Consider the following 24141-nt stretch of genomic DNA (forward strand, 5'->3'; position numbering starts at 1 on the left):
ACATTGGCTGTTTCTGGAGCACTGAGCCCACAGACCATAGGGAGATTGAGTGATTGATCAGAGGGGTATTGCAGGTATCTCTTTGGTGGCACTGAGGCAAGATTTTCTTGCTTTGCTTGAGCTTGGATCTGGGTCATATTCTTGGGTGGCAGTCTTGGGGTGAGGAGGAGCACTGGTGTGGCAGAGCTTGTGGCTGTGGTGGAGAGGGAATCCTCACAGTTCCAAGGCAGAAAAGAGTCCTTGTGGTCATTCATAGACCAGAGCACAGGCCAGGAGAGGAGTAAAACACCTCTCCTTTGATCTTACCACCTTGGAAGAACTGGAAATTAACAGTCCCTAGAAGTATCTCTGAAAACAGCTGTACAAAGCCCCTGAAGCTTGGGACAGCATACCCTTCACCCTGGAAGCAGAGTCTTACCTTAACAAAGAGTTAAAAAGTCAAGTAATTGGTGGGGAAAATGAGCAAACAGTGGGAAAAACTCAGACTGTAGAATCTTACTTTGGTGAAAAAGGAGATCAAACATACAACCAAAAGAAGGCAACAAAGTCATAGTTTCTACACCCAAAGCCCCCAAGAAAAATACGAATTGGCCTCAGGCCATGGAAGAGCTTAAAAAGAAGTTTGAAAATCAAGTAAGAGAAGTAGAGGAAAAATTGGGAAGAGAAACGAGAGCGATGTAAGAAAATCATGAAAAACTAGTCAACAGCTTGCTGCAGGACATGCCCCAAAATACTGAATAAAATACATCTTAAAAAATAGAAAACCCAAATGGCAAAAGAGGTCCAAAAAGTCAATGAGGAGAAGAATGCCTTAAAAAGCAGAACTGGTCAAATGAAAAGGAGGTCTGAAAGCTCATTGAAGAAAATAATTCCTTAAAAATTAGAATGGAGCAAATGGAAGCTAATGATTCTATGAGAAATCAAGGAATTATAAAGCAAAATAAAAGGAAGGAAAAAAAAATAGAAGACAATGTGAAATATCTCATTAGAAAAACAACTCACCTGGAAAATATATGCAGGGAAGATAATGTGAAACATTTTGGACTACCTGAAGGCCATGATCAAAAAAAAAGCCTAGACATCATCTTTCAAGAAATTATCAAGGAAAACTGCCCTGATATTCTGGAACTAGAGGGTAAAACAGAAATGGCAAGAATTCACTGATCACCTCTGGAAAGAGATCCCCAAAGGAAAACTCCTAGGAATATTGTAGTCAAATTCCAGACTTCCCAGTTCAAGGAGAGAATATTGCATGTAGCCAGAAAGAAACAATTCAAGTATTGCAAAAACACAATCAGGATAATGCAAAATCTAGCAGCTTCTATATTAAAGAATCTGGGCTTTTGGAATATGACATTCTGGAGGTCAAATGATCTAGGATTAAAACCAAGAATCACCTACTCAGCACAAATGAGTATAATACTTCAGGAAAAAATGGATATTCAATGAAATAGAGGACTTTCAAACATTCTTGATGAAAAGACCAAAACTGAATAGAAAATTTGACTTTTGAGAACATGAATCAAGAGAATCATGAAAAGGTAAACAGGGAAGAGAATTCATAAAGGACTTATTAAAGTTGAACAATTGACATTCCTACATGGAAAGATGAATTTGTAATTCATGAGACCTTTCTCAGTATTAGGATAGTTGGAGGGAATATATGTGTATACCTATCTATCTATCTATCTATCTATCTATCTATCTATCTATCTACATATCTATACCTATATGTATATACAGAGGGCCAGAGGACAAAGGGTGAGTTGAATATGAAGGGATGATATCTAAAAAATAAAAATAAGGGGTGAGGGAGGAATGTACTGGGAGAAGGAGAAAGGGAAACATAGAATGGGGTAAATTATCTTACCTAAAAGAGTCAAGAAAAAAGCTTTTACAGTGGAGGGGAATAGAGGGGAGGTAAGAGGGAATCAGTGAACCTTACTCTCATAGAGTTTGGCTTGAGGAGGGAATAACACACACTCAAGTCGTAGGGAAATCTGTCTTATCCTACAGGAAGGTAAGGGGGAAGGGGATAAGAGAAGGGAGATGATAGATGGGAGGACAGATGGGGGGAGGGGGTAGTCAGAAGCAAAAACTTTTGAGGAGGGACAAGGTCAAAGGACAAAATAGAATAAATGGGGGGCCAGATAGGATGGAGGGAAATATAGTTAGTCTTTCACAATACGACTATTATGGAAGTGTTTTGCATGACTATGCATGTATTGAATCGCTTGCCTTCTCAATGAGGGTGGGTAGAGAGGGGAGCAGGGAGAGAATTTGGAACTCAGTTTTAAAAATAATGTTAAAAACTATTCTTACATGCAACTAGGAAATAAGATATGTAGGCAATGGGGTATAGAAATCTCTTTACCTATATGAAAATAGAAGGGAAGGGATGAGAGAAGGGGAGGAGTAATAGAAGGGAAGGCAGACTGGTGGAAGGGGTAATCAGAATGCATGCCTTCTTGGGTTGGGGGGAAGGGAGAGATTGGGAGAACATTTGGAACTCAAAATCTTGTGGAAGTGAATGTTGAAAACTAAAAATAAATTAATTAATAAATTAAAAAAATAAATTAATTAATACAAAAGGAAAAAAAAGAAAACCAAATTACCAGTATTTAAGATGAAAAGGGTAAATGCACCACCAAGGAAGATGAAATCAAAGTGATTATTAGCAGTTATTTTGACCAGTTATATGCCAGTAAAACTGACAATCTAAGTAAAAGTGATCAATAGCTACAAAAATATAAAATGCCCAGAATAACGGAAGAAATAGAATACTTAGACAACCCAATCTCAGAAAAAGTAAATGAACAAGCCATAAATGAGCTTCTTAAGAAAAAAGTACCCAGGGACAAATGGATTTACATAGGAATTCTACCAAACATTTAAGGAACAAATAAACTATTTGGAAAAAAAATAGATAAAGAAGGAATCCTACCAAATTCCTTTCATGATGTAAAAGGGTTTTAATATCTAAACCAGGGAGAGTAAAAACAGTTAAATAAAACAATAGACTAGTTTCTCTAATGACTATCAAGGCAAAAATTGTAAACAAAATACTAGCAACAATATTACAACACTGTATCACAAAGATCATATAGTATGATCAAGTAGGATCTATACATGGATTTCAGGGCTCTTTCAATATTAGGAAAACCTATAAAGACACTCAACAATCTTGATAAAACTTTTCTGCCTCTTTACCTATGCAATACTATGCCAGTCTTCATCAGTAGCTATAGCAACTTCAATGGCATGCATCTGCTGCTTGAAGGATTGAAAAATGCTTTACATTCATTATCTCCTTTGATACCTATCTCCTCTTTAGATCACCAATTTTTTGAGATTCGATCAAATTATTCTGTTTCTCAATTATGTAAAAGATAATTTAGCACATTTTTTTCATCTCCTTTAGCTCAACTCATTGAGCATACTACTTTGTCTGTAGTTTTCTATCAATCGGTCAATAAACATTAAATACCTACTATATTCTAGGCACTGTGCTAAGTGTTTTATAAATGTTATTTCATTTGATAGTCACAACAATCCCAGGATACAAGTGCTATTAGTGCCCCTATTTTACAGTTGAGGAAACTAAGGCAGGTAGAGGTTGCTGAAGGTCACGCAGAGTACCCGTATGAGGTCACATTTGATCACTGCTCTGACAGATTCCAGACCTAGGACTTTATCCTCTGCAACTCTAGCTGTCTCAAAAGAGCATCATGCAATTTTTGCATGTATTTTCAATATTTACATGTGCATTGCAGTATTTACAAACATTGCATAAATGATAAATGAGAAGTAATCAGTAGAAAGAAGGCAGTAAAATTAGGCCGGAATAGCTTCTTTTAGGTGGTAGATGTGTTTCCCTAGGTCAGTCACTTAACTTCTCAATTTTCTTAGCAATTTTCTAAGACTACCATTGCAAAGAAACTGTCAACATATGCTGGTAGTTTCAGGAATTCTCTGTACAGATAAAATTCAATAAAATAATAGTTCCAATCTCTTTCTCTGTATCTGTATTTTTAATAAAGTATTCACTATTTTTACTTTACCTGACGACCACACAAAAGGGATTTTGTGGAAACTTTTAAGATTAATTAATTAGTTAATTAAGATTTTTAAGATTAATTTCCACAAAATTCCTTTTGAGGAAAGAGTGAATTAAAAATGTCCTTTCTTTTAGTGTCTAGCCTAGATTTTGAGTTCAATGTTTTTTGATCATCACAATGATTTTGGATTTGTATTGATATTGCAGAGAAAATGGCGATCCTTGAATGGTTTAGAATGTTCATGGCAAGATTTGATAGCATAATATAATAATAGGATCATAGAATCTCAGAGTTGGAAGGTACTATATAACTGACAAAGTCATAGAAATAGAATTTATAGATTGGGGGAACCTCTAACTAGTGTGTGAATTCTATTCCACCCAAATCACCTTCAGATGATCCAGGCTTTTCTTAATTATCACCATTGTTGGAGAATTCAGTGTTTTCCAAGTCAGACAGCCCATTCCATCTTTGGACAGTTTTGCAACTATCCTTTATCCTTTTTCTCCCTTTTTGAGCTGTACAAAATAAATTCAGTTCTTTGTCTATTTTAAGATTTTTCACTTATTTGAAGAAAAAAATATCTAGTCTGCTTTATCTTCTCTTCGTTGGTTAAGCTTCCTCATTTCCTCAAATCAATCCACACATTACAGAGTTAAAGATGCACTTGCCATCTTGGCCATTCTCTTTTGAACACAATCCAGTTAAATGATGTTTCTTCAAAACTGTGCCCCACACTGTTTCTGTTAATAAAGGCAACAACGAATAAAATGATAAAATTGAATCAATCTTTCTCAAGTTACAAATCAGTTTATTAAGCTTGTAATCACCTAAATCTCTGATTTCCCACTTAACTATTATTGCATCATATTTTTTTTTACTCCACAACCCCTTTTAACTTGTTGAGCTGATTTAATTTTCATCTACATTAGTGTTTTACACATTCTCAGAGTTAGCTAGATGGTGCAGTGGCAAGAACAAGATGCCAGAGTCAGGAAGACCCTAGTCAAAATGGACCTTTGGACACTTGATATCTCTGTGAGTGACCCTGGGCAATTTACTTAATCTTACAAATTTGCCTCAGTTTCCTGAACTGTAAGGTGGAGCTAATGATAGAACTTAAATTCTCTTAGTAGTTTTATGTTACTACTGTTTTTAATAAAAACCATTGTTTCATTGATGTTTGTATCTCCTATTATAAAAACTCCACTTGAAATGCATATTGAGTGATTTAAAAAAAAACGATTATAATTGTTTTGTGAATCATGTAGATTTGGGCACCAAGAGATCAAGTGATTTGCCAGTAGTCAGACAAGTAATATTTGTAACCGGCAGAAATTGAACTCAGATTTTCCTGAGTTCAGCCATCTATCACCTCTTATTTTTAATAATATGATGTCAAAATAGTGGTACTCATCCAAATATATCAAGAATTATTTTTTTGTCTTTTTTTACTTTAAATGATTATTTATTTATTTAATATTTTTAGTTTTCAGCATTAATTTTCACAAGAGTTTGAATCACAAATTTTTTCCCCATTTCTACGCTCCCCCCAAATCCAAGATGGCATATATTCTTATTGCCCTGTTCCCCAGTCAACCCTCCCTTCTGTCACCCCACTCCCACCCATCCCCTTTTCCCTTATTTTCTTGTAGGGCATGCAAAAACTTTTTTTTTGAACATCTGCTTTTAAAACTTTGAGTTCCAAATTCTCTCCCCTCTTCCCTCCCCACTCACCCTCCCTAAGGAGGCAAGCAACTCAACATAGGCCACATGTGTATCATTATGCAAAACCCTTCCACAATACTCAGGTTGTGAAAGACTACCTATATTTTGCTCCTTCCTAACCTATCCCCCTTTATCCAATTTTCTCCCTTGATCCTGTCTCTTTTCAAAAGTGTTTACTTTTTATTACCTCCTCCTCCTCCTATCTGCCCTCCCTTCTATCATACCCCCTTTTTTTATCTCCTTCCTCCTTCTTTCCTGTGGGGTAAGATACCCAATTGAGTGTGTATGTTATTCCCTCCTCAGGTCAAATCTGATGAGAGCAAGATTCACTCATTTCTCCTCACCTGCCTCCTCTTCCCTCCCAACAGAATTACTTTTTCTTGCCACTTTTATGTGAGATAATTTACCCCATTCTATCTCTCCCTTTCTCCCTCTCTCAGTATATTCCTCTCTCATCCCTTAATTTGATTTTATTTTTCTAGGTATCGTTCCTTCATATTCAACTCACCCTGTGCCCTCTGTCTATATACACACTCCCTTCAGCTACCCTAATACTGAGGTCTCATGAATTATACACATCATCTTTCCATGTAGGAATGTAAACAAAACAGTTCAACTTTAGTAAGTTCCTTATGATTTCTCTTTCTTGATTACCTTTTCATGCTTCTTTTGATTCTTGTGTTTGAAATTCAAACTTTCTATTCAGCTCTGGTTTTTTCACTGAGACTTGAAAGTCCTCTATTTTATTGAAAATCCATATTTTGCCTTGGAGCATGATACTTAGTTTTGCTGGGTAGGTGATTCTTGGTTTTAATCCTAACTCCATTGACCTCTGGAATATCATATTCTAAGCTCTTCAATCCCTTAATGTAGAAGCTGCTAGATCTTGTGTTATCCTGATTTTGTTTCCATAATACTCAAATTGTTTCTTTCTTGCTGTTTGCAGTATTTTCTTCTTGATCTGGGAGCTCTGGAATTTGGCAACAATATTCTTAGGAATTTTCTTTTTTGGGATCTTTTTCTGGAGGCAATCGGTGGAGTCTTTCAATTTCTATTTTACTCTCTGGCTCTAGAATATCAGGGAAGTTTTCATTGATAATTTCTTGAAAGATGATATCTAGGCTCTTTTTTTTGATCATGGCTTTCAGATAGTCCAATAATTTTTAAATTATCTCTCCTGGATCTATTTTCCAGGATTTTCCAGGTCAGTGGTTTTTCCAATGAGATATTTCACATTGTCTTCCACTTTTTCATTCCTTTGTTTCTGTTTTATAATAACTTGATTTCTCATGAAGTCACTAGCTTTCACTTGCTCCAGTCTAATTTTTAAGGTAGTATTTTCTTCAGTGGTCCTTTTGACCTCCTTTTCCACTTGGCTAACTCTGCCTTTCAGGGTATTTTTCTCCTCATTGGTTTTGTGGAGCTCTTTTGCCATTTGAGTTAGTCTATTTATAAGGTGTTATTTTCTTCAGTATATTTTGGGCCTCCTTTAGCAAGTCCTTGACTTGTTTTTCATGGTTTTCTCACATCACTCTCATTTCTCTTCCCAAGTTTTCCTCTACTTCTCTAACCTGCTTTTCCAAATCCTTTTTGAGCTCTTCCATGGCCTGAGACCAGTTCATGTTTTTTCTTGGAGACTTTTGATGTAGGCTCTTTGACTTTGTTGACTTCTTCTGGCTGTATGCTTTGGTCTTTTTTGTCACCAAAGAAAGATTACAAAGTCCAAGACTGAATCTGAGTGCATTTTTGCTGCCTGGCCATGTTCCCAGCCAACTACTTGGCCCTTGAGTTTTTTGTCAGGGTATGACTGCTTGTAGAGTAGAGAGTACTTTGTCCCAAGCTTTAGGGGTTGGGCTGTTGTTTTCAAAGCTATTTCTACACAGCAAGCTCTGCCACACCAGCACCCCTCCTCCCCCAAGAACTGCCAACCCAGACTGGACTCTGATCTTAAGCAGGCTCTGCACTCCTGCTCTGATCTGCCACTTAATTCCTCCCACCAGGTGGGCCTAGGGCTGGAAGCAACTGCAGCTGTAGTTCTGTCCTCAGAGTTGCACCACCTCTATTGTCCTTGGGGCAGTGGCCAAACTGGGAACTCCTTTCACTCTCTCCCCACAGCTTTTCCCACTAAACTTCTCTGCTGTCTTTGGTGTTTGTGGGTTGAAAAGTCTGGTAACTGCCACATCTCACTGATTCAGTGCACTAAGGCCTGTTCCGCCTGGCTCCTGGTCTGGTTGGTCCAGGCACAGCCCACACCTGTCTCTGCTCCTCTCCGCTCCCAGCTCTGTGGGATAGACCTTACCCAGCAACCATCCAGGCTGTCCTGGGCTGGAGCACTGCTTCCCTTTGCTATTGCATGGGTTGTGCAGCTCTAGAATTTGTTCAGAGTCATTTTGATAGGTTTTTGGAAGGACCTGGGCAGGGGGAGCTCATGCAAGTCCCTGCTTTCCAGCCTCCATCTTGGCTCCACCCCATATCAATAATTCTTTATTGCATTCATAGCAATGGAATAAGAATTAAGATATATCACTTCAAGTCCCAGACTTAACATTAGTTTTTTGACCTCGTGAAATTCACAAATTTTTTTCTGGGTTTCAGGTTCCTCATGTGCAAAATGAAGAATTTTGACTTCATCATAGCTTTCTAGTAGTAACAGTTTATGAATCTATGAGTGTCTTTTTTAGAAATAACTGGTGAAATGATGTCAAAATATTTCTTTCAGAAATAACTGGTAAAAAGCTGTAAAAATAAGATTAAAATTATTGTGAAATTTATCTTTGTTTTCTAACAGACTATGAATGACTACAAATGTAGGGAACATTTTATTATGCTAAAGTCTGCTAATTAGCATGTTTTGATGAATATGACCATTGCCATATGTTTAGTGCAAAATTAGAATCTAATTGACTACCATTGATCTCCAAGTAAAATTCATTAATTGCAAGGGTAGAATAGTAGTTTTTTGCACTCTTTGATTTTCTAAGTAAATTCACTAAAAGATTAATTATGACATATAATGAAATTTTATGTAATCTCTATATAAATTAAACTGGTTTTCCTTTTAGAAGATTGTGACATCTCATGAAAGAAATTAAGAGAAATGTAAATGTGTTGTCCTTATATGGATTTTTTGTGAGAATTTTTACAAATTAGAAGTAATTTGAAAATCCTAATTTCACAGAATCACAGAATTTCTGAATTGGGTGATGCCCCAATTAGTTCTACCCACACCTCAAGGGAAATATACTTCATAATATCTACCTTTTATGAAGGATTGTAGTTAAGGAGGGAGAACCAACTATCTACTCCATTTTTGGACAGCTACAAAAAAGAGTGTAAGACTGATAAGGAAAATTTTCTTTAGCATAAGCGTAGCTCTGCTTCTTTACACTTTTCCTCCACAGGCTACATGTTGCAATATTGTTAAACTATTTTATGGTATGGCATGATGTTGAGGTCTTTCACCATCATGTTTGTTCTCATCTTGTTATTTTCCAACTTGTTAGTATCACTTTTGACAGTGTAACATGGTAAAGTGACCAGCAAGGCAGAGGACAATAGGACTGTTAATGCTCTCATCCTAAATATTTCCTTACTTAATGATACTTCAAAGTACATCATTTTGTTACATTTTTGATTTGAGTTTTTTTGTGTGTGTATGTGTGTGTGCACATATGTGTGTGTGCCTGTGTGTGTGTGTGTGTGTGTGTGTGTGTGTGTGTGTGTGTGTGTGTGAGAGAGAGAGAGAGAGAGAGAGAGAGAGAGAGAGAGAGATTTAGGCCTGCTATATCATATTATTGACTCTCATTGAGTTTACAGCAGACTACACATCTCAAATAATTTTTAGTAAAACTTGTAAAAACTCTTACAATTGTAGCTACATATTTTTCACACTATTCATACTGTTATGCTAATGAAAGAGATACATTAGTCTATTAAATATTCTATATGTCAAGGTTCCCAAGGCTTAAAAAATGTTTATTGATGCAGTGCCAAAAAAGATAAGAAATCTTCTTTTAGCCTCAGTAAAGTTGTTAGATGGCCAGTCAGAATTACTGTCTCAGGACCTGGTTTTTCACTCTGGTCTCTCCTTGACTCACTCATGGTAGAAATAGTTTATCATGAAACAAGGTATCCTTTATATATGGTTGCTTTTCATTTCTACAATGCACAAGATAGGATATTTTTGTTCCTAGAGTAAAAGAGCAAAAGTTTTTGCCCTGGAGAGACCATTAGGCTTTAAATTATTTGTCCTTCCAGTTGACACATTAAAGTTGGGAGAAACTCATTATTTTGTTAATTTTCATAAATTGGTCTATTATATTCTTGTTATAGAAATATTGATCCTTGAAAGGAGAGAGAAAAGATCTTATAGGATCATAGCATCACAGGTTTTATTTGGAAGGTACATAGGAGGCATAGGAACATAGAATCATGGATTGAGAACTGAAAAAAGACCTAGGATGCCATCAAATCCAAGTCTCTCATTTTCAAAATGAAGAAACTGACAAATAGAGATATTAAATGACTTGTCTATGATCACACAGGCAGGAAGTGGCAGAGCCAAGATTCCAAATTCAATTTCTTTTTTCTTTTTTCAAAATCCGTGATACTTATTTTAATATTTTAAGGTGTGGTGATTATTTCAAGTTTTTATTTAGTATTTTATTTTCTTCCAGTTACATGTAAAAGCAATTATTACCAAATTCAGTTTCTGACTCTTATTCTGTTTTACCATTTTGTCCCCCCAAGTGTTGAAATCTCTTCCCACTGGAATTGTGTAATACAGTTTTTCAGCACAGTTTTCCCTGGGTAACTTCACACTAATGCATGCCATGGGAATGTCTTAGTTTTGTAGCCATACTACCAAGCTTTGCAAGTACTTGGGCACAGAACAGCAAATGGTTTGGCACACGTGTATGCATGCTGAGATCAGTGACAATTGTGTTGTCGACAACACAGAATCCCAGGATTTTCATTTTGGAAGGGAAAAAGAGAAACCACCTAGTTCAATAGAAATAAAACTCCTGACTACATCTATAGTGAATAGACATCCAAATTTTCTATAAATCAATCTAGTGTAAAGGAATTCTAAGAAATGAAATTCCGAAGACTTCTTCCTCCTGCCATGGCCCGAAAATCATCATCCCTAAGTGTCATGGCACGACTGCCTTAATCATAGCTACTCTTTGTTGTGTTCTCTGTCCCTCTGTCTACAACACCTCTAGCTGATGATCATCCATGTTTTATGTCTATATTTCTAGTGAGAAAATAGTTGCACATTGTATGTCATTCAGAGAACAAAGAGAAAATATATACTAAGAATCTTTGAGCTATTGTTGATAGACTGTCTCTTCTCTGGACATGTTTATTTTTTTTTCTTGCCATATCCCTTTTGCAAAATGCCCTCAATGTTGGACTTATCTGTGTTGGAAACTTTCTCATTCTCTGCTTTTAGAGTGGTGTCTATAGTGTTCAATCTTTGGCATTTTCCTGTACATTACAATCAGAGATGAATAACTAACCAGAAATGTTTAAGATCCCACCCCACCTATTGAAAACCTTACTTTCTTCTTTAAACGTAGTGAATCAATTGCCTGAGTATGTGCAGCTCTCCTAGATAGATATGGACACATGTCCTAGACTGGAGGTATTGACTTACTGGTGTGGGAGAAGAGAGCAAAATTGCCTCCCATAGAGCACCTCCAGAAACTGATTTCAGCAAGTATTATGAAATACATTCTTTCCAGTAAGCCTTATTTGCTGCCCTTTCTTTGATATCTCTTGTCAAAGCCATGCTTTTATATTACAAACCTCCTTGACATGTTTAACACATAAACCAGCCCCTCTTTTAAAAGACCCTACTTTAAGACACACTGACTCCATCTTGTTCTGTATCAATCATTTTGCTTAAATGAACCCTAGTGAATTACAAGGCCAGCTGAAGCAGCTGTCTGCAGTTTCACTATCTCCCCTCTTTTATTAGTACAAACTAACTTAGCTGTTGAAGATTGAAGATTCCAATGTCCTGGGAAAGTTCTTCATCCTCTTTGATATAATGGGAAGATGTCTAGTGAGATTAGTTAGACTCAAGCAATTAATCTCTTATCTATCTCCTGTTGGTCAGAATATACATTTTCTCCAATAAGCATATCTTTAAAAACAAAAAAAAAAAAAAAAACAACAACCACCTATGTGTCTTTCTTTGCTTTGATTTATAAAATGAAAATGTTTAGCTTATGAATGGTACCCTAAAACACGTATATAAATAAACGCTTGGGTCAAGCTCATTGTCGAAGCCTCCCCCTTTCTATCTACCTGGGCACATAAAAGCTTCTTGCTTTGTACTTAATTGATTCCTTACTGCTATTATCTGACTCCAATCTCAAGAACCTAGATTATTGACCCAACCTAGATTGGTCCCTCTTGGGTTCCCCCCCGAATTCCTACTGGACTACTAGTGGATGTCATAAATTATCTCAATGCGGAGGAGATGGGATTCCAGCCATCTCTTACGTTGATTAAGAGAAGTGACCAAAACATGAATAAAACTATTTGTGCAAAAGGCTAAACAGCTTATCCATAAGACTATCTTTGATTGTCCTTCTTCTTGACATGACCTCAAAACCATTTTTCTTGAGAGGCAGCAACTGCTCTGATTGTATATACTTATTTCTTGTATCAGTTATCCCCATGGTGCTTCTACTACTGCATATATCCTGAAGCCATTAAGCTTTTCTTTATCTCATAGTAAACAGACAAAAAAAGACCTACATTTTTCAGCATTCCCTTGCCTGTTTGACCTTTTATGAAACTTCTTTTATTCCCCAGATTCCCTACACTGGATTGGTTATACAATGAAGGGGGATTAGATACTAAAGTATCTTAGAAGTGGAAAGTAGCAGGGAAGGGAAAATTTGAATATGTCCAATGAAAGAATATGACAAATACCATTCAAAGAAGTTGGATGATAGTGGAATCATGTGTGAAAATGAAACATTCTGAAAAAAAGGAAACATAACAGGAGGAAAGAAAGAGAGAAGAGAAAGAGAAGAGGGAAGATTTTATACACACATATGCACACATGTACTTATATCATAATATAGATAAAATTAATACTTTATATGTGTGTGTTTGTGGTGTATGTGTGTGTGCACATGTGTATGCATGTATAGCAACATAATTTTGATGCAAATGAAAACAGCGATTGCAACCTTGAATACTGTGGACTTAATCCACAAAACAGAAGAGAGTATTGATAGGTATTAAAAATAGATACCAACAATTTGCTATGCACAAGATACACACTTCAGACATAGTTCCACAGAGAGTTAAATGAGGGGCTAAGATTAAATATTGTAGGCTTCTGGAAAATTTAAAAAAGCAGGATTATTCTTTTGGAAAGAGGAACTACAGAAATCACAAAAAAGAGAATCAGGGAAACTGCATTATACTTGCAGACACTATCATTAATGAATAATGCTTACATTAAGCATATTAAACATCATTTGGATCCCCATTTCACTGAGACTTAGAAATCAGACTGTATTTGAACCCTAATGAGAAAGTGAAAATGCTCAAGGAGCCCACTGCTGTTGAATTCTAATATATAATATTTTCTTCAGTTAAAGCTGTCAACAAGGTAGAAAGGACAGTCAGTATCCAAGAATATTCTCCATCTATTCCTGAAGTTGCTATAAACACAATTGTGTTCTCATTAAGAAGGATTTTAAGAGGAATTTATTATGCTCAGTTGCTTCTGACCTTCCAAAGTCTTGTGGGTGGGAGAAGGAATCTCATTTCTGGAACACTTGCCTTATTAAATGTTAGGATGTTTGGCAATGGAAACCATCTAATTGTAATTTGGCTTTTTTAAAGTGATTAACTTCAAAAGTTAAACTAGTCTGCTGTAAAATTATATTGCCTTTTAATTAGGGGTGAGTTGAAATGTCTTTGATCTCAAGAACAACATTTTGCAAGACAGAGCCTGATTACTATTTGGCTGATAGAGGTCCCCTGCTTCCTCAGCTGGGAGTTCCCTTCATCAATGAAATAATAGGCCCAGTACTTGTATACTCTTTGAATACTAGCTTTATGATGGCTGTATACATTCTCTCTCCTACAAATATATAATTATAGCTGTACATTAAATATGCACATATATATGCACACATAAACTCAAATCATATTTGTTGTGTATATACATATACATACACACATTGTGTGATGTGGGGTCCTGATTGGAAAAAAACCCTAAAATACAATAATAAGTGAAAAGCCCTAAAAACTTAAGCTATGTAAAAGGTAGAAGCCAGGACATGGTGACCTGTTTATAATTATAATTTAGCCACAAAATTATATTTGCAAAACTGAGTCAAAACTTAAGATACTGTGACCTACAAAAGTCATAATAAGAATACTGTGACCTATATGTGACTGGAATATGATTGATAGACAAACTTAAGTTTGGGCATAACTTTTGCTTAGCTTCCAAGTTCATTACTAAGGAGAAAACTAAAGATATCCACCAGTCAGTAGTGATATACTCTCTAGCTGCTCCTGCCTTTGTCTGTTTTCTGTTTGGGGATTTGGGGAATTCTGGAGTAGGGATCCACAAAACTGTCCGGCTGCTGCCTCAGACCAAAGATTGCCCTCATTTGTAAGTATTCATAATCATTGATTAAACTACTGCCAATAATCAATCTAGAGCTCCATGGCCTCTTCCTTTGGTATAAAAAGAACATCCCACCTTCCTCAATAATTGGGGAGGTATAGGGTTCCCCAACCAGGGGAATTCCTTACCTTACATGTGCATGTGTATACACACACATATTTTGGTGGACACAAATTGAGCAATTGCAACCTTGAATGTTAATGCATATGTTTACAGCATATAGTTATTTTAATTTTTTTTCTGTTTTTCTCTAATCTTCAAATAAATATTAACAAATCTATATTTTCATGGCAATCGTTTGATTTGGAATAAGCTTCCTAGAATTAGAATAGTCTGGGAAAATTCCTAAGATACCTACCCCTCTGGGGCAAACATTTTTCTTTCTCTTTCTTCATTATTTTTTTTTTCCTGAAGAAAGCTTTTTCTCTTTACTGTGCAAAGAAGGAAAAAAAAATCTCTTTGAATCAGTTCATTAGAGTCCAAAAGAAGCTTCTACCACTTGGATACATTATTTAATGTTAACTTTTTGCTAGACAACTGTGCTTCATTTGCTTTATCAGCCTTTGTATAATTCATTGTAACAGATGGAAAATGTGGCCAAGTGTAATTCATATTTCTTTGGTTAAAAATGTCTGTTAACAGCTCATTACATTCCTTTCCAGCTCCACACATCATGACTACATCTAATTTGCTGCAAATACATTTTTGTCAAAATTTCTCCTGAATGTTTTACATTCATTTGAAATTGTAGCAGTTATACTTAATTAGATAGCACTTTTATAGGAGGAGCTGGAGCTTAAAATCAATTTATTCTGTTCATTTAAACCTTGACCTCTTTTGCTTTTAAACTAAGACAAAAGTTCCATATTTCAGTTGATTACTGAATAGTTGTCATGTTCAATATTAATAAAGAGATTATTCAGGAACATGCTTTTTATAGTTTAGTGTAGATTCACCTTTAATTGATTATAATTAATTATATTATCTTAGAAAATTAAAAGAAGTTTGTTTTTACTAATGTGTCTTTGTATTTAATAAGAATACGGGTTCTGAAAAGACTCTAAAACATTTGAAGAGATACTTTGTAAAATTAGTAACAATAACCTACTGTTTAGAGAATGGGACAGCAGATACCACAGAGGGATATATCTGTAATTAAGAAATACTGATGAATTATAAAATCATAAAATGCTAGAGTTTGAACACGCCTTAGGGATGATTTTATGCTGCCACCTCATTTTACAAGTATGGAAAGTGAGGGCCAAAATTAAAGTGATTTGCCAAGCTTGTCTCAATATTATGCCCAAAATGGAGAGGTTCTATATATAGTTACTGTACTCATATAATTTGTAAGGAAGACACCTTTAATATTTTGGGGATATGAAGTGTGTAGCCTCCTAGACAAAATTCATTTTATCATCTGTCTTTGGTTTTACTTACTCATTCAAATGTAAAAAGCATTGTGCCAGGGGATGGGAGAGGAATAAAAAAAAAATTAATCCAAAGTCCCTGTCATTCTGTCATTTAGTAAAGTGAAACAAATAAACAAGTAGAATAACATAACATGAAGCACAATGCCAATATGCTTTGAAAGATGCAAATGAATGAAAATGTTAGTAAGGGAGGAAATCCTTTTCATCTAAGAACATAAGGGAAGATTTTATGGACAAGAAGGCATTTGAACTTATTAGGAATGAGTTATGAGTGAGGAAGATTTGAAATGGGAGACATTCTAGAATAGGGAACAACATAGGAAATTGAATACAGATTGTAAATACTAGGTACATTCAGAGAACAGTAAAGAATACATTTTAGCTAGATTATAGGCAGAATTTTTTAGGCCGAATTGAGGGAGCTTAGGGACCACTTAAATTGTCTGAGTGGGTCTTTGCCTTGAAAGTACTTCATCTATGATTTTCATTCCAGATTTCAAATAATGGTAATTTATTTTTTGGTCAAAATAAATTATGAATTAAACAAATTTTTAAATGGCCTTCAGCTGAGTACCTCAGATTTGTGATCTGTAGTGATGGTCCTGCTTCTGTAGTGATAAGATCAAATCATAGCATTTTAGGTCATCCATGAACATTATTTTCACTTTTAGTATTGTTAATGTTTGATCTTTGAAAAAAACAATATATATTACTAGAGGAAATGAACTACATTCATACTCATACACTAATGAAATGTTACTGAACCTTTGAATTTGTCCAACCATTCTGAGAAGCAATTTGGATCTTTTCCTCCAAAGTCACTGTAATGTTAAGCAGGGTGGGACTTTTATTTTTACTGTTTTCTTCTTTTAGATTGCTAAAGTAATCAAGTGCCTTTGATTAAGTCTTGCTGGGTGCTAAACCCTAGGCCCACACCCTTTTGAGGATTAAGTATGAAGCCTTTAGACCCTAAGAATGGTTATAAACTCAGAATTTCGCATTTTCTTTGGGGCTGTCACTCACTGGAAGACTATTGTGTGATTTGACCAGATGAGACTTTGGGTAGCTGTTGTTAAGGAGCCCCCAGCTTTGAAGAAATCCAGATGTTGATGCTTCCCTGGTAACTATGTATTGCTATGGATAGACTGGTTTATGTTGTTTGCTATGTTTATATTGTTGTAATATCAACTAAGGTGGGACATTCTTACTGTTTTAAAATGATTAATTAAGTGTCTTTGATTGAACCTTACTAGGTGCAAAGCCCCAGGCCCAAACCTCTATCTACTAGGTGCTTAAGCCTATGTGGGTGTGAAGCCCCTAGGGTCCTAAGGGGACTTGCTAAGACCAGAGCCAATAGTAGGAGCCTGAGTTCTGGTTGCTCAGATGATGTTTAATGATGACTAAATAGTGTATAAAAAGGAAGAACAGAGCTTTTTGAGAGAGGGTCTTACTCCTGGAGGTGCGTGACTCTGGGCAGCTGCTCTAAGGGCCTCCCAGCTGAACTCAGATGTTGATGGTTTCTTGGTGACTATGAATCATATTTGGTTTGTCTGTTGATGTTTGTAATTTGTCTGTATTTGCTCTGAAGTTCAGGGTGCAGGCTTCTTCCCCTGAACTAAGCGAATGATATTTGTGTGTTCGATTAAATTGAAATTGTTAATCCCTTAACACTGCTTTCCTTAACAAAGCAGATCAAAAGAACGTGTATTGGCAGCTTTCTGTGTGCTGGTTGTTGGTGGGTCTTACACCCCTACAGCAGCTGCTAGCAAATTGTTGAAACAATTGTTTCTGTTTGTAATTTCTCTTTGCATTTGCTTTGAAGTTCAGGGTGCTGGCTTTCCCCCCTGAGCTGAGTAAATGATGTATGTATGTTTGATTAAAGTGAGATTGTTAACCCCTTAAAGTTGCTTTCCTTAGAAAAGTAGATCAAAGAATCTGTGCTGGCAGCTCTTATTGCTAGTCCTGTTGGGTCTTATACCTCAGCCACAGTAGCTGCTAGCAACATTGTTGTTACAATCACCAAAATGTAAATACCCTTGATCCCCACATAACTCTAGAAGGCATTTATCCTGAAGAGCACAGAGATATAAGGAAAGTATCCATATGAAACAAAATATTTATAAGATGCCTTCTTGTTATAGCAAAGGAATACACATCAAGTGAACACCTATCAATTTTGGGAGGGATAAACAAATAATGGAAAATGAATGTAATGGAATATCTATACTTTAAGAAATGATGAAAAGCAGAGTTTCAGAAAAAAATGAGTAGTTAAAAGAACTGATTCATTGTGGAAGGAGTACAAACTAGGAGAACAGTCTCTATATAATCACAACAATAATTTAAAGGAACAAGGCTTTGAAGATCTAAAATCTCCAATTAATTCAATAACCAATTATGACTCAAAAAGACATATGATAAAACATGCCTCCCACTTCTTAACATGCAAGTGGTGAACTGAAGGTGTAGAATATGACCCTTATTAACAAATATGATGAATGTGTTAATTTGATTAATTTGAATGTACTTATTTGTGACAAGGAAGGGTTTTTATTGTGGGGGTACAGGGAGTGATAATAATATCATAAAAATAAGAAAATGAGGAAATGAACATCAAATAAATGCTAAAAAATGTACAGAACAGAGTAGAAGGAAGTTCATAAGAGAATCATGAGAAGCTAAACAGTGTTGATGCTATCATATTGAATTTAATATATGCTTTAGAAAATCAAGCTACATGTGATAATGATTTCATATGCAATTCTCTTTATTCTTTTTGTATATTGTAATGTACATGTGTAATGTATGTATACATGTTTACTTATGTACTATATTATTATTCTGGTTTATATGTTTCACTTTATTGATTTTGAAAAACAAGGAATGGAAAAAATAGACATTGGATCATATTGCCACTACTTCTCTTAGAGAAGTTTAGCCAACATGAAGTAGTCACTAAAGCAATGAGTCTGGAAGAATCATTGAGAGACAAACTCCTTTGTAAAGCACAGGATCATGGCAGTTGAGTGAAATCCTGGTTTAGATTACAAACTCATCTACACTTATCTTTTATCATGAGTGAGAAGAAATTCTGTGGACCTTTGGGTGGGACAGAGATAAAGGCAGAAGTTTGCCTCAGTGTTTGCTTCAGTTGGTTTTAATTAAGTTAGAGATGGTTTTGTAGCAACAAGTAGCTTTGCATCTTGGAAAGGATTGCACATTTTCTTGAATTCAATACAGTTTGAGCTCTATTTCTATTTATCTCTGGGTCCACACCATTATCTATACCAATCTCTTAGGTCACTATGTATTACATGGAGAAAGTTTGTGCTATTCTGAGTATTGTTATAATTAGTATAATGTCATATATTAATTGGAGCATTACGAGACTCCTACTGATATGACATCTTATAAGAAATTGATTGATATTGGGTAAGCTGATCATTGAACAAACTCATTATTGTAGTCATATCTTTCTATATGTCTTACATTATTTGACCATATGAATAGAAAACATTTATTTTAATGAGTGATTTTTTTCGTTTTCTTTTTTATTTGTGAAATAAAACAAGCATTTTCATAACATAGTACAATAAAAGATGATTGTACATGAAACTACAAATCTGCTATGTAAAACTTGATGTTCATTTCAAATATACAACAAAACTTTCATGTAAATTTCTTTTGTTTGTTCTTCCCTCCCTCTTCTTCCTGCCCTAGAGATAGCCAATATTAGACACAAATAGGTGTATATATGATATTATACACACACACATATACATTATTCTATACATACTTCTGTCTTTTATTTATTAATTCTTTCTCTGGATGCAGAGAGAATCTTTCTTCATATGTGCTTTATAATTAATTTGGGTACTTATAATAGACAAAATAATATTCCCTAGAAGTGGTTCTTAAAACAATATTGTTGCATACAATGTATACTTGATTCTCCTCATTTCAGTCTTCATTATTTTGTGCAAGTCTTTCATGGTTTTTTTTCCCAGAATCATTGAGCTCATAATTTCTCAAGTACAGTAGTATTCCATCACAATTATATGCCACAACTTGTTCAACCAATTCCCAATTGATAGGCATCCTTGCAATTTCCAGTTCTTTGACACCACAAAGGAAACTGCTATTAACATTTTAGGACCTACATGTTCTTTTCTTTTTTCCCTTTGAAAATAGACCAAGTAATGGTACTCCTGGGTCAATGGGTATAGTGGAATTCCAGCTTTCTCTCCAAAATGGTTGGATCAGTTCACAATTCCACCAACGATGAATTAGTTTTCTATTTTCTACATTCTTTCTAACATTTTTCACTTTCCCCTTCTATCATTTTAGCAAGTCTGGTAGGAGTAAAATGATGTCACAAGGTTGTTTTCATTTGCATTTATCTAATCAATGATGATTTAGAGCTTTTTTTATATGACTATAAATTGTTTTGATTTCTTTATTAGAAAACTGCCAGGTCATATCCTTTGACCATTTATCACTTGGGGAATAACTTGTATTCTTATAGATTTGACAAAGTTTAGTTACTATTTGTGAATTTTCCTCCATCTTGTTTTTCCTCACTATTTTCCTTCTCAGCCTCTCTTTTTACCCTGTACCAGTTACTTTATCTTTCCTCCTTACCCACTTATTCCTTATTTTACCCACCCCTCTAAAATTCTCTCCCTTATTATCTCACTGCCACCCTCCTAATCTTATTCCTTCCACCCTTTTCAAAGGCCCTCCCCTCCCCTATTCCCCAGTGTTCTAACCTTTCAGAAGACTTCTAAACCTCTTCAGATGTACACTGTTTCAGCTTCAACCCAGATGAGAGTAAGGTTCTAACATTACCAACCCTCCACCCCTGTTTCCTCTATATTAGCATGCCCCATTTTTATGAGATAATTTCTCATTTTTACCTTTTCCTACCCAGTTTCGTTTTTTAGAAACACCTCATCAAACACATCTCAGCCACAACGTTTATTTCCAACTACCTTAGAAATGATAAGAGTTTGAAGAATATGGATAAAATTTCCTTTATCATTAAATACTTTAACCTTTACCAGCATCTTATAATTAGTCTTTAATGATTTCCTTATATTACTCCTGGTTCTTTTATATTGAATTTTCCATTCAGTTATGTTCTTTTTGTTACGGATTGCTGAAAGCCTTTCAGTTTGTCAAATATCCATTTTTTTCCAGTGAGGATTATGCTGAACTTTGCTGGATAAATTCTTAGATGCAAACCCAGTTCTTTTGCTCTTCAAAATAGCAATGGTCTTCTAGTGTAGAAGCTACTAGGGCTTGTGAAATCCTGATTTTTTTCTGCAGTATTTAATTTTTTTTTGTCTTTTTGCTTGCAATATTTTCTCTTTAACCCTGGGAATTTTGAAACTTGGCTATGACATTCCTGTACATTTTCTTCCTAGGAACTCCTTCAGGTGGTGATTTGTGGATTCTTTCTATTTCTACTTTACCTTCTTGTTCTAGAACTTCAGGGTCATTTTCCTTAATAATTTTTTGTAATATTATATCCATATTCCTTTTTCATCATAACTGTCATATAGTATGATATTTGTTATACTGTTTTTCCTTGTTCTTTTTTTGGATCAGTTGTTTTCCTAATGAGATGTTTCAGATTCTTGTCTACTTTTTCTAGTTTTTTTTTTTTTTTAATTTCTTGGTGTCTTATAATGTCATTTGGTTCTACTTGTCCAAGTCTTGTTTTCAAGGACTCATTTTCTTTCTTAACATTTTGTATATGCTTTCATAATTGGTTAACTTTCTTTTGATAATTTTGTTGTATCGCTTTTATCCTTTTTCTAATTTTTCCATATTCTCTCTTATTTTATTTTTGAATTCCTTTTGAAGTTCTTCTAAGATTTCTTTTTGGGCTTGTGACCATTTTATTTTAATTGACATTTTCCCCTTCCTTAATAGTATTTTATTTCTCCCAGTTATGTGCAAAGAGAATTTCCAATATTCATTTTTGCAAAATCTCGGCTTCCAAATTTTTCTTCTTCCCTCTCTTTCCTCCCCTCTCCTCGATACAGCAAGCAATCTGATATAGGTAATACATATGTAAACATGCTAAACATATTTCCCCATTAGTTATCTTGTGAAAGAAGAATCAGAACAAAAGAGAAAAACCATGAGAAAGAAAAAAAAGACGAAGTGAAAATGGTATACTTTGATGTGCATTCAGACTCCAGTTCTTCCACTGGATGTGGTTAGCCTTTTCCATCATGTGTCTTTTGGATTTTTGACATTATTCTTTAGGGTAGGAGTGGATTTTTTTTTTTAACTTCACTACCTTTCTTTGAATATGAACCCAGATCTTCTTTTACAGCAAAGTAGCTATCAAAGGTTGGGTTCTTTTTCCTTTGCTCACTCACTTTATTTTTAATTTGTCTTATTTTATTTTTAGCAGCTTAATATTATTATTATCAAGTTTTATTCCTAAATTGTGGGTAATGTTGCCCTAGGCCTCAGGTGGTTCTTGCTGCGGTTTTCTGAATTCTGTTCAAGGGCTCAACTTCAGGGATTCCTCTTTTCCTCCCCTAAGCCCTAGCCACAATATCCTGAAAATGTTCTTGATCCTTGGAGTACTATATTGTATTCATTGGGCTCATATTTACTCCTCCTTGCCCACAGCCACAGTTGGAGATCTTGTATGGTCAAGACCACTAGGCCTAACTTTCAGAACAGCAGGGAGTTTTTCATTCTTCCCTCACTCAGCCATCTGCTATTCTTTAGATGAAAGTTTGTGAGGTAAAAGTTCCTGAGGCTATGAGGTAAAGTTCCTGAGGTAAAATTTTTTGAAGCTTTGAATGATGTGAAAGTTGAGGTGAAATTTCCTGAGGCCTAGTCTTCTTCCTTCAATGCTTCCTATTTGTTGATTCAGCGGAGCTGTCATTAAAGTGTTTACACTTCACTTAGACCAAACTTCAGCCCCAAAAGTCTTCTCTGAGGTCCTTTTAAGATATCCTAGGAGGACAACTGCTTTACCCCTTTATTTTTGCTACTCTATGTTCATTTTGTGACAATTTTCTGTCTGTTTGTGGATGAAATCTGGAGAGCCTGGAAATTTCTGACCTACTCTGCTGTCTTCCCAGAATGCACCTGAGTGGCTTTAAAGCAGGACTTTTCTTTAGGAAATTAAAAAAAAAAATAATTCAGACACACAATAGCACAGGAAAATCATACCCTTTTCATCTCTTAATCTTGTGCCTGTAAAACTGTGATCTCAGGTTAATAGTAAGTTATTAATAACAAGTCAGAGTACATTCATTTGTCAAATTCCGTCTTTGTCCAGTTTTAGTCTGGTGACAACTACCTTACAAGGGTGAATTCCCACATGGACAATTGTGCCATTAGCCTTTTCTTGTTGCACACGTTCAATGTAGATGACATACTTCTTTCTGTAAACCTGGACTACTTTGCCAATTTTTTGACCTTTGTAGTGTCCACAAACCACCTGGACCTCGTCGTCCTTCCGAATGGGCATCGAGCAGAAGTTATATTTCTGCCTGAGCTCCTTGGAGAGCGGGGACGACATGATCTTGCGCCGGATATGCGAGGGCACATTGAAGTGTCTCTTGGGGTTCTTGCTTCGGTCTGATGTCACGAACGGATTGAACTTCATTTTGGCAAGCCGGACCACCCGAAATAGAGCCATTTGTCAAATTCTGAATCCCACTAACCTACTTTCATTCAGCTCACAACTTTTCATTTTGATCACAAGCTTACTGTGAGAGGCTTTTTAAATGCCTAAAATCCAGGCATACCATGTATCTGGAATTATTTTTTATCTGTGTAAAAATGAGTCTAGTCTTTAATGACCTGCTTTTAATGAACTAAGTTTCTTATGTGGTCACACACCATTCCTTTAATAATACACTCTAAGATTTTCCAGCAATTAAAATTGAGCTGACTGGATTATAGATCAAAGAATCATCATTTTCCCTATTTTTAAAATTGAAGAAATACTTTTATTTTCTTTTTCTTGTCCTGTGTTACCTTGCTTGTTCTCCAAAATTTGTCAAAGATTAACAATGGTGTTTCAGTATTCAGATCTGCATTTTTTCTTTAACCTGGAATGTAGTTTACAGGACTACAGACTTGAAATAGTTTAGGCAGAATTAAGTATAGTAAGAATTAATGTTTGTTTAGTAAAAGTGAACTGAAAGTATCTAGGAGTTTTTATCACCTTATGTTGGGTTTCAATGACTTTTTTACCAGGTGTTTTGTTTTT

At 35.4% G+C, this 24141-nt stretch overlaps 1 protein-coding gene across 1 annotated transcript; it reads right to left on the reverse strand.

Annotated features, from left to right (window-relative positions):
- Positions 1 to 23181: 23181 nt before the first annotated feature.
- On the reverse strand, positions 23182 to 23532 carry LOC118835946 (60S ribosomal protein L26-like). Its single transcript, XM_036743247.1, has one exon. It carries the CDS (start codon positions 23530 to 23532, stop codon positions 23182 to 23184), a length of 351 nt encoding a protein of 116 aa, XP_036599142.1.
- Positions 23533 to 24141: the final 609 nt, after the last annotated feature.

This window comes from Trichosurus vulpecula, chromosome 1 (assembly GCF_011100635.1).
Source record: "Trichosurus vulpecula isolate mTriVul1 chromosome 1, mTriVul1.pri, whole genome shotgun sequence".
NCBI lineage: Eukaryota > Metazoa > Chordata > Mammalia > Diprotodontia > Phalangeridae > Trichosurus > Trichosurus vulpecula.

Excerpts from the sequence above, each read along its gene's own strand:
- LOC118835946 (XM_036743247.1), bottom strand. The coding sequence starts at position 23,532 with ATGAAGTTCAATCCGTTCGTGACATCAGACCGAAGCAAGAACCCCAAG.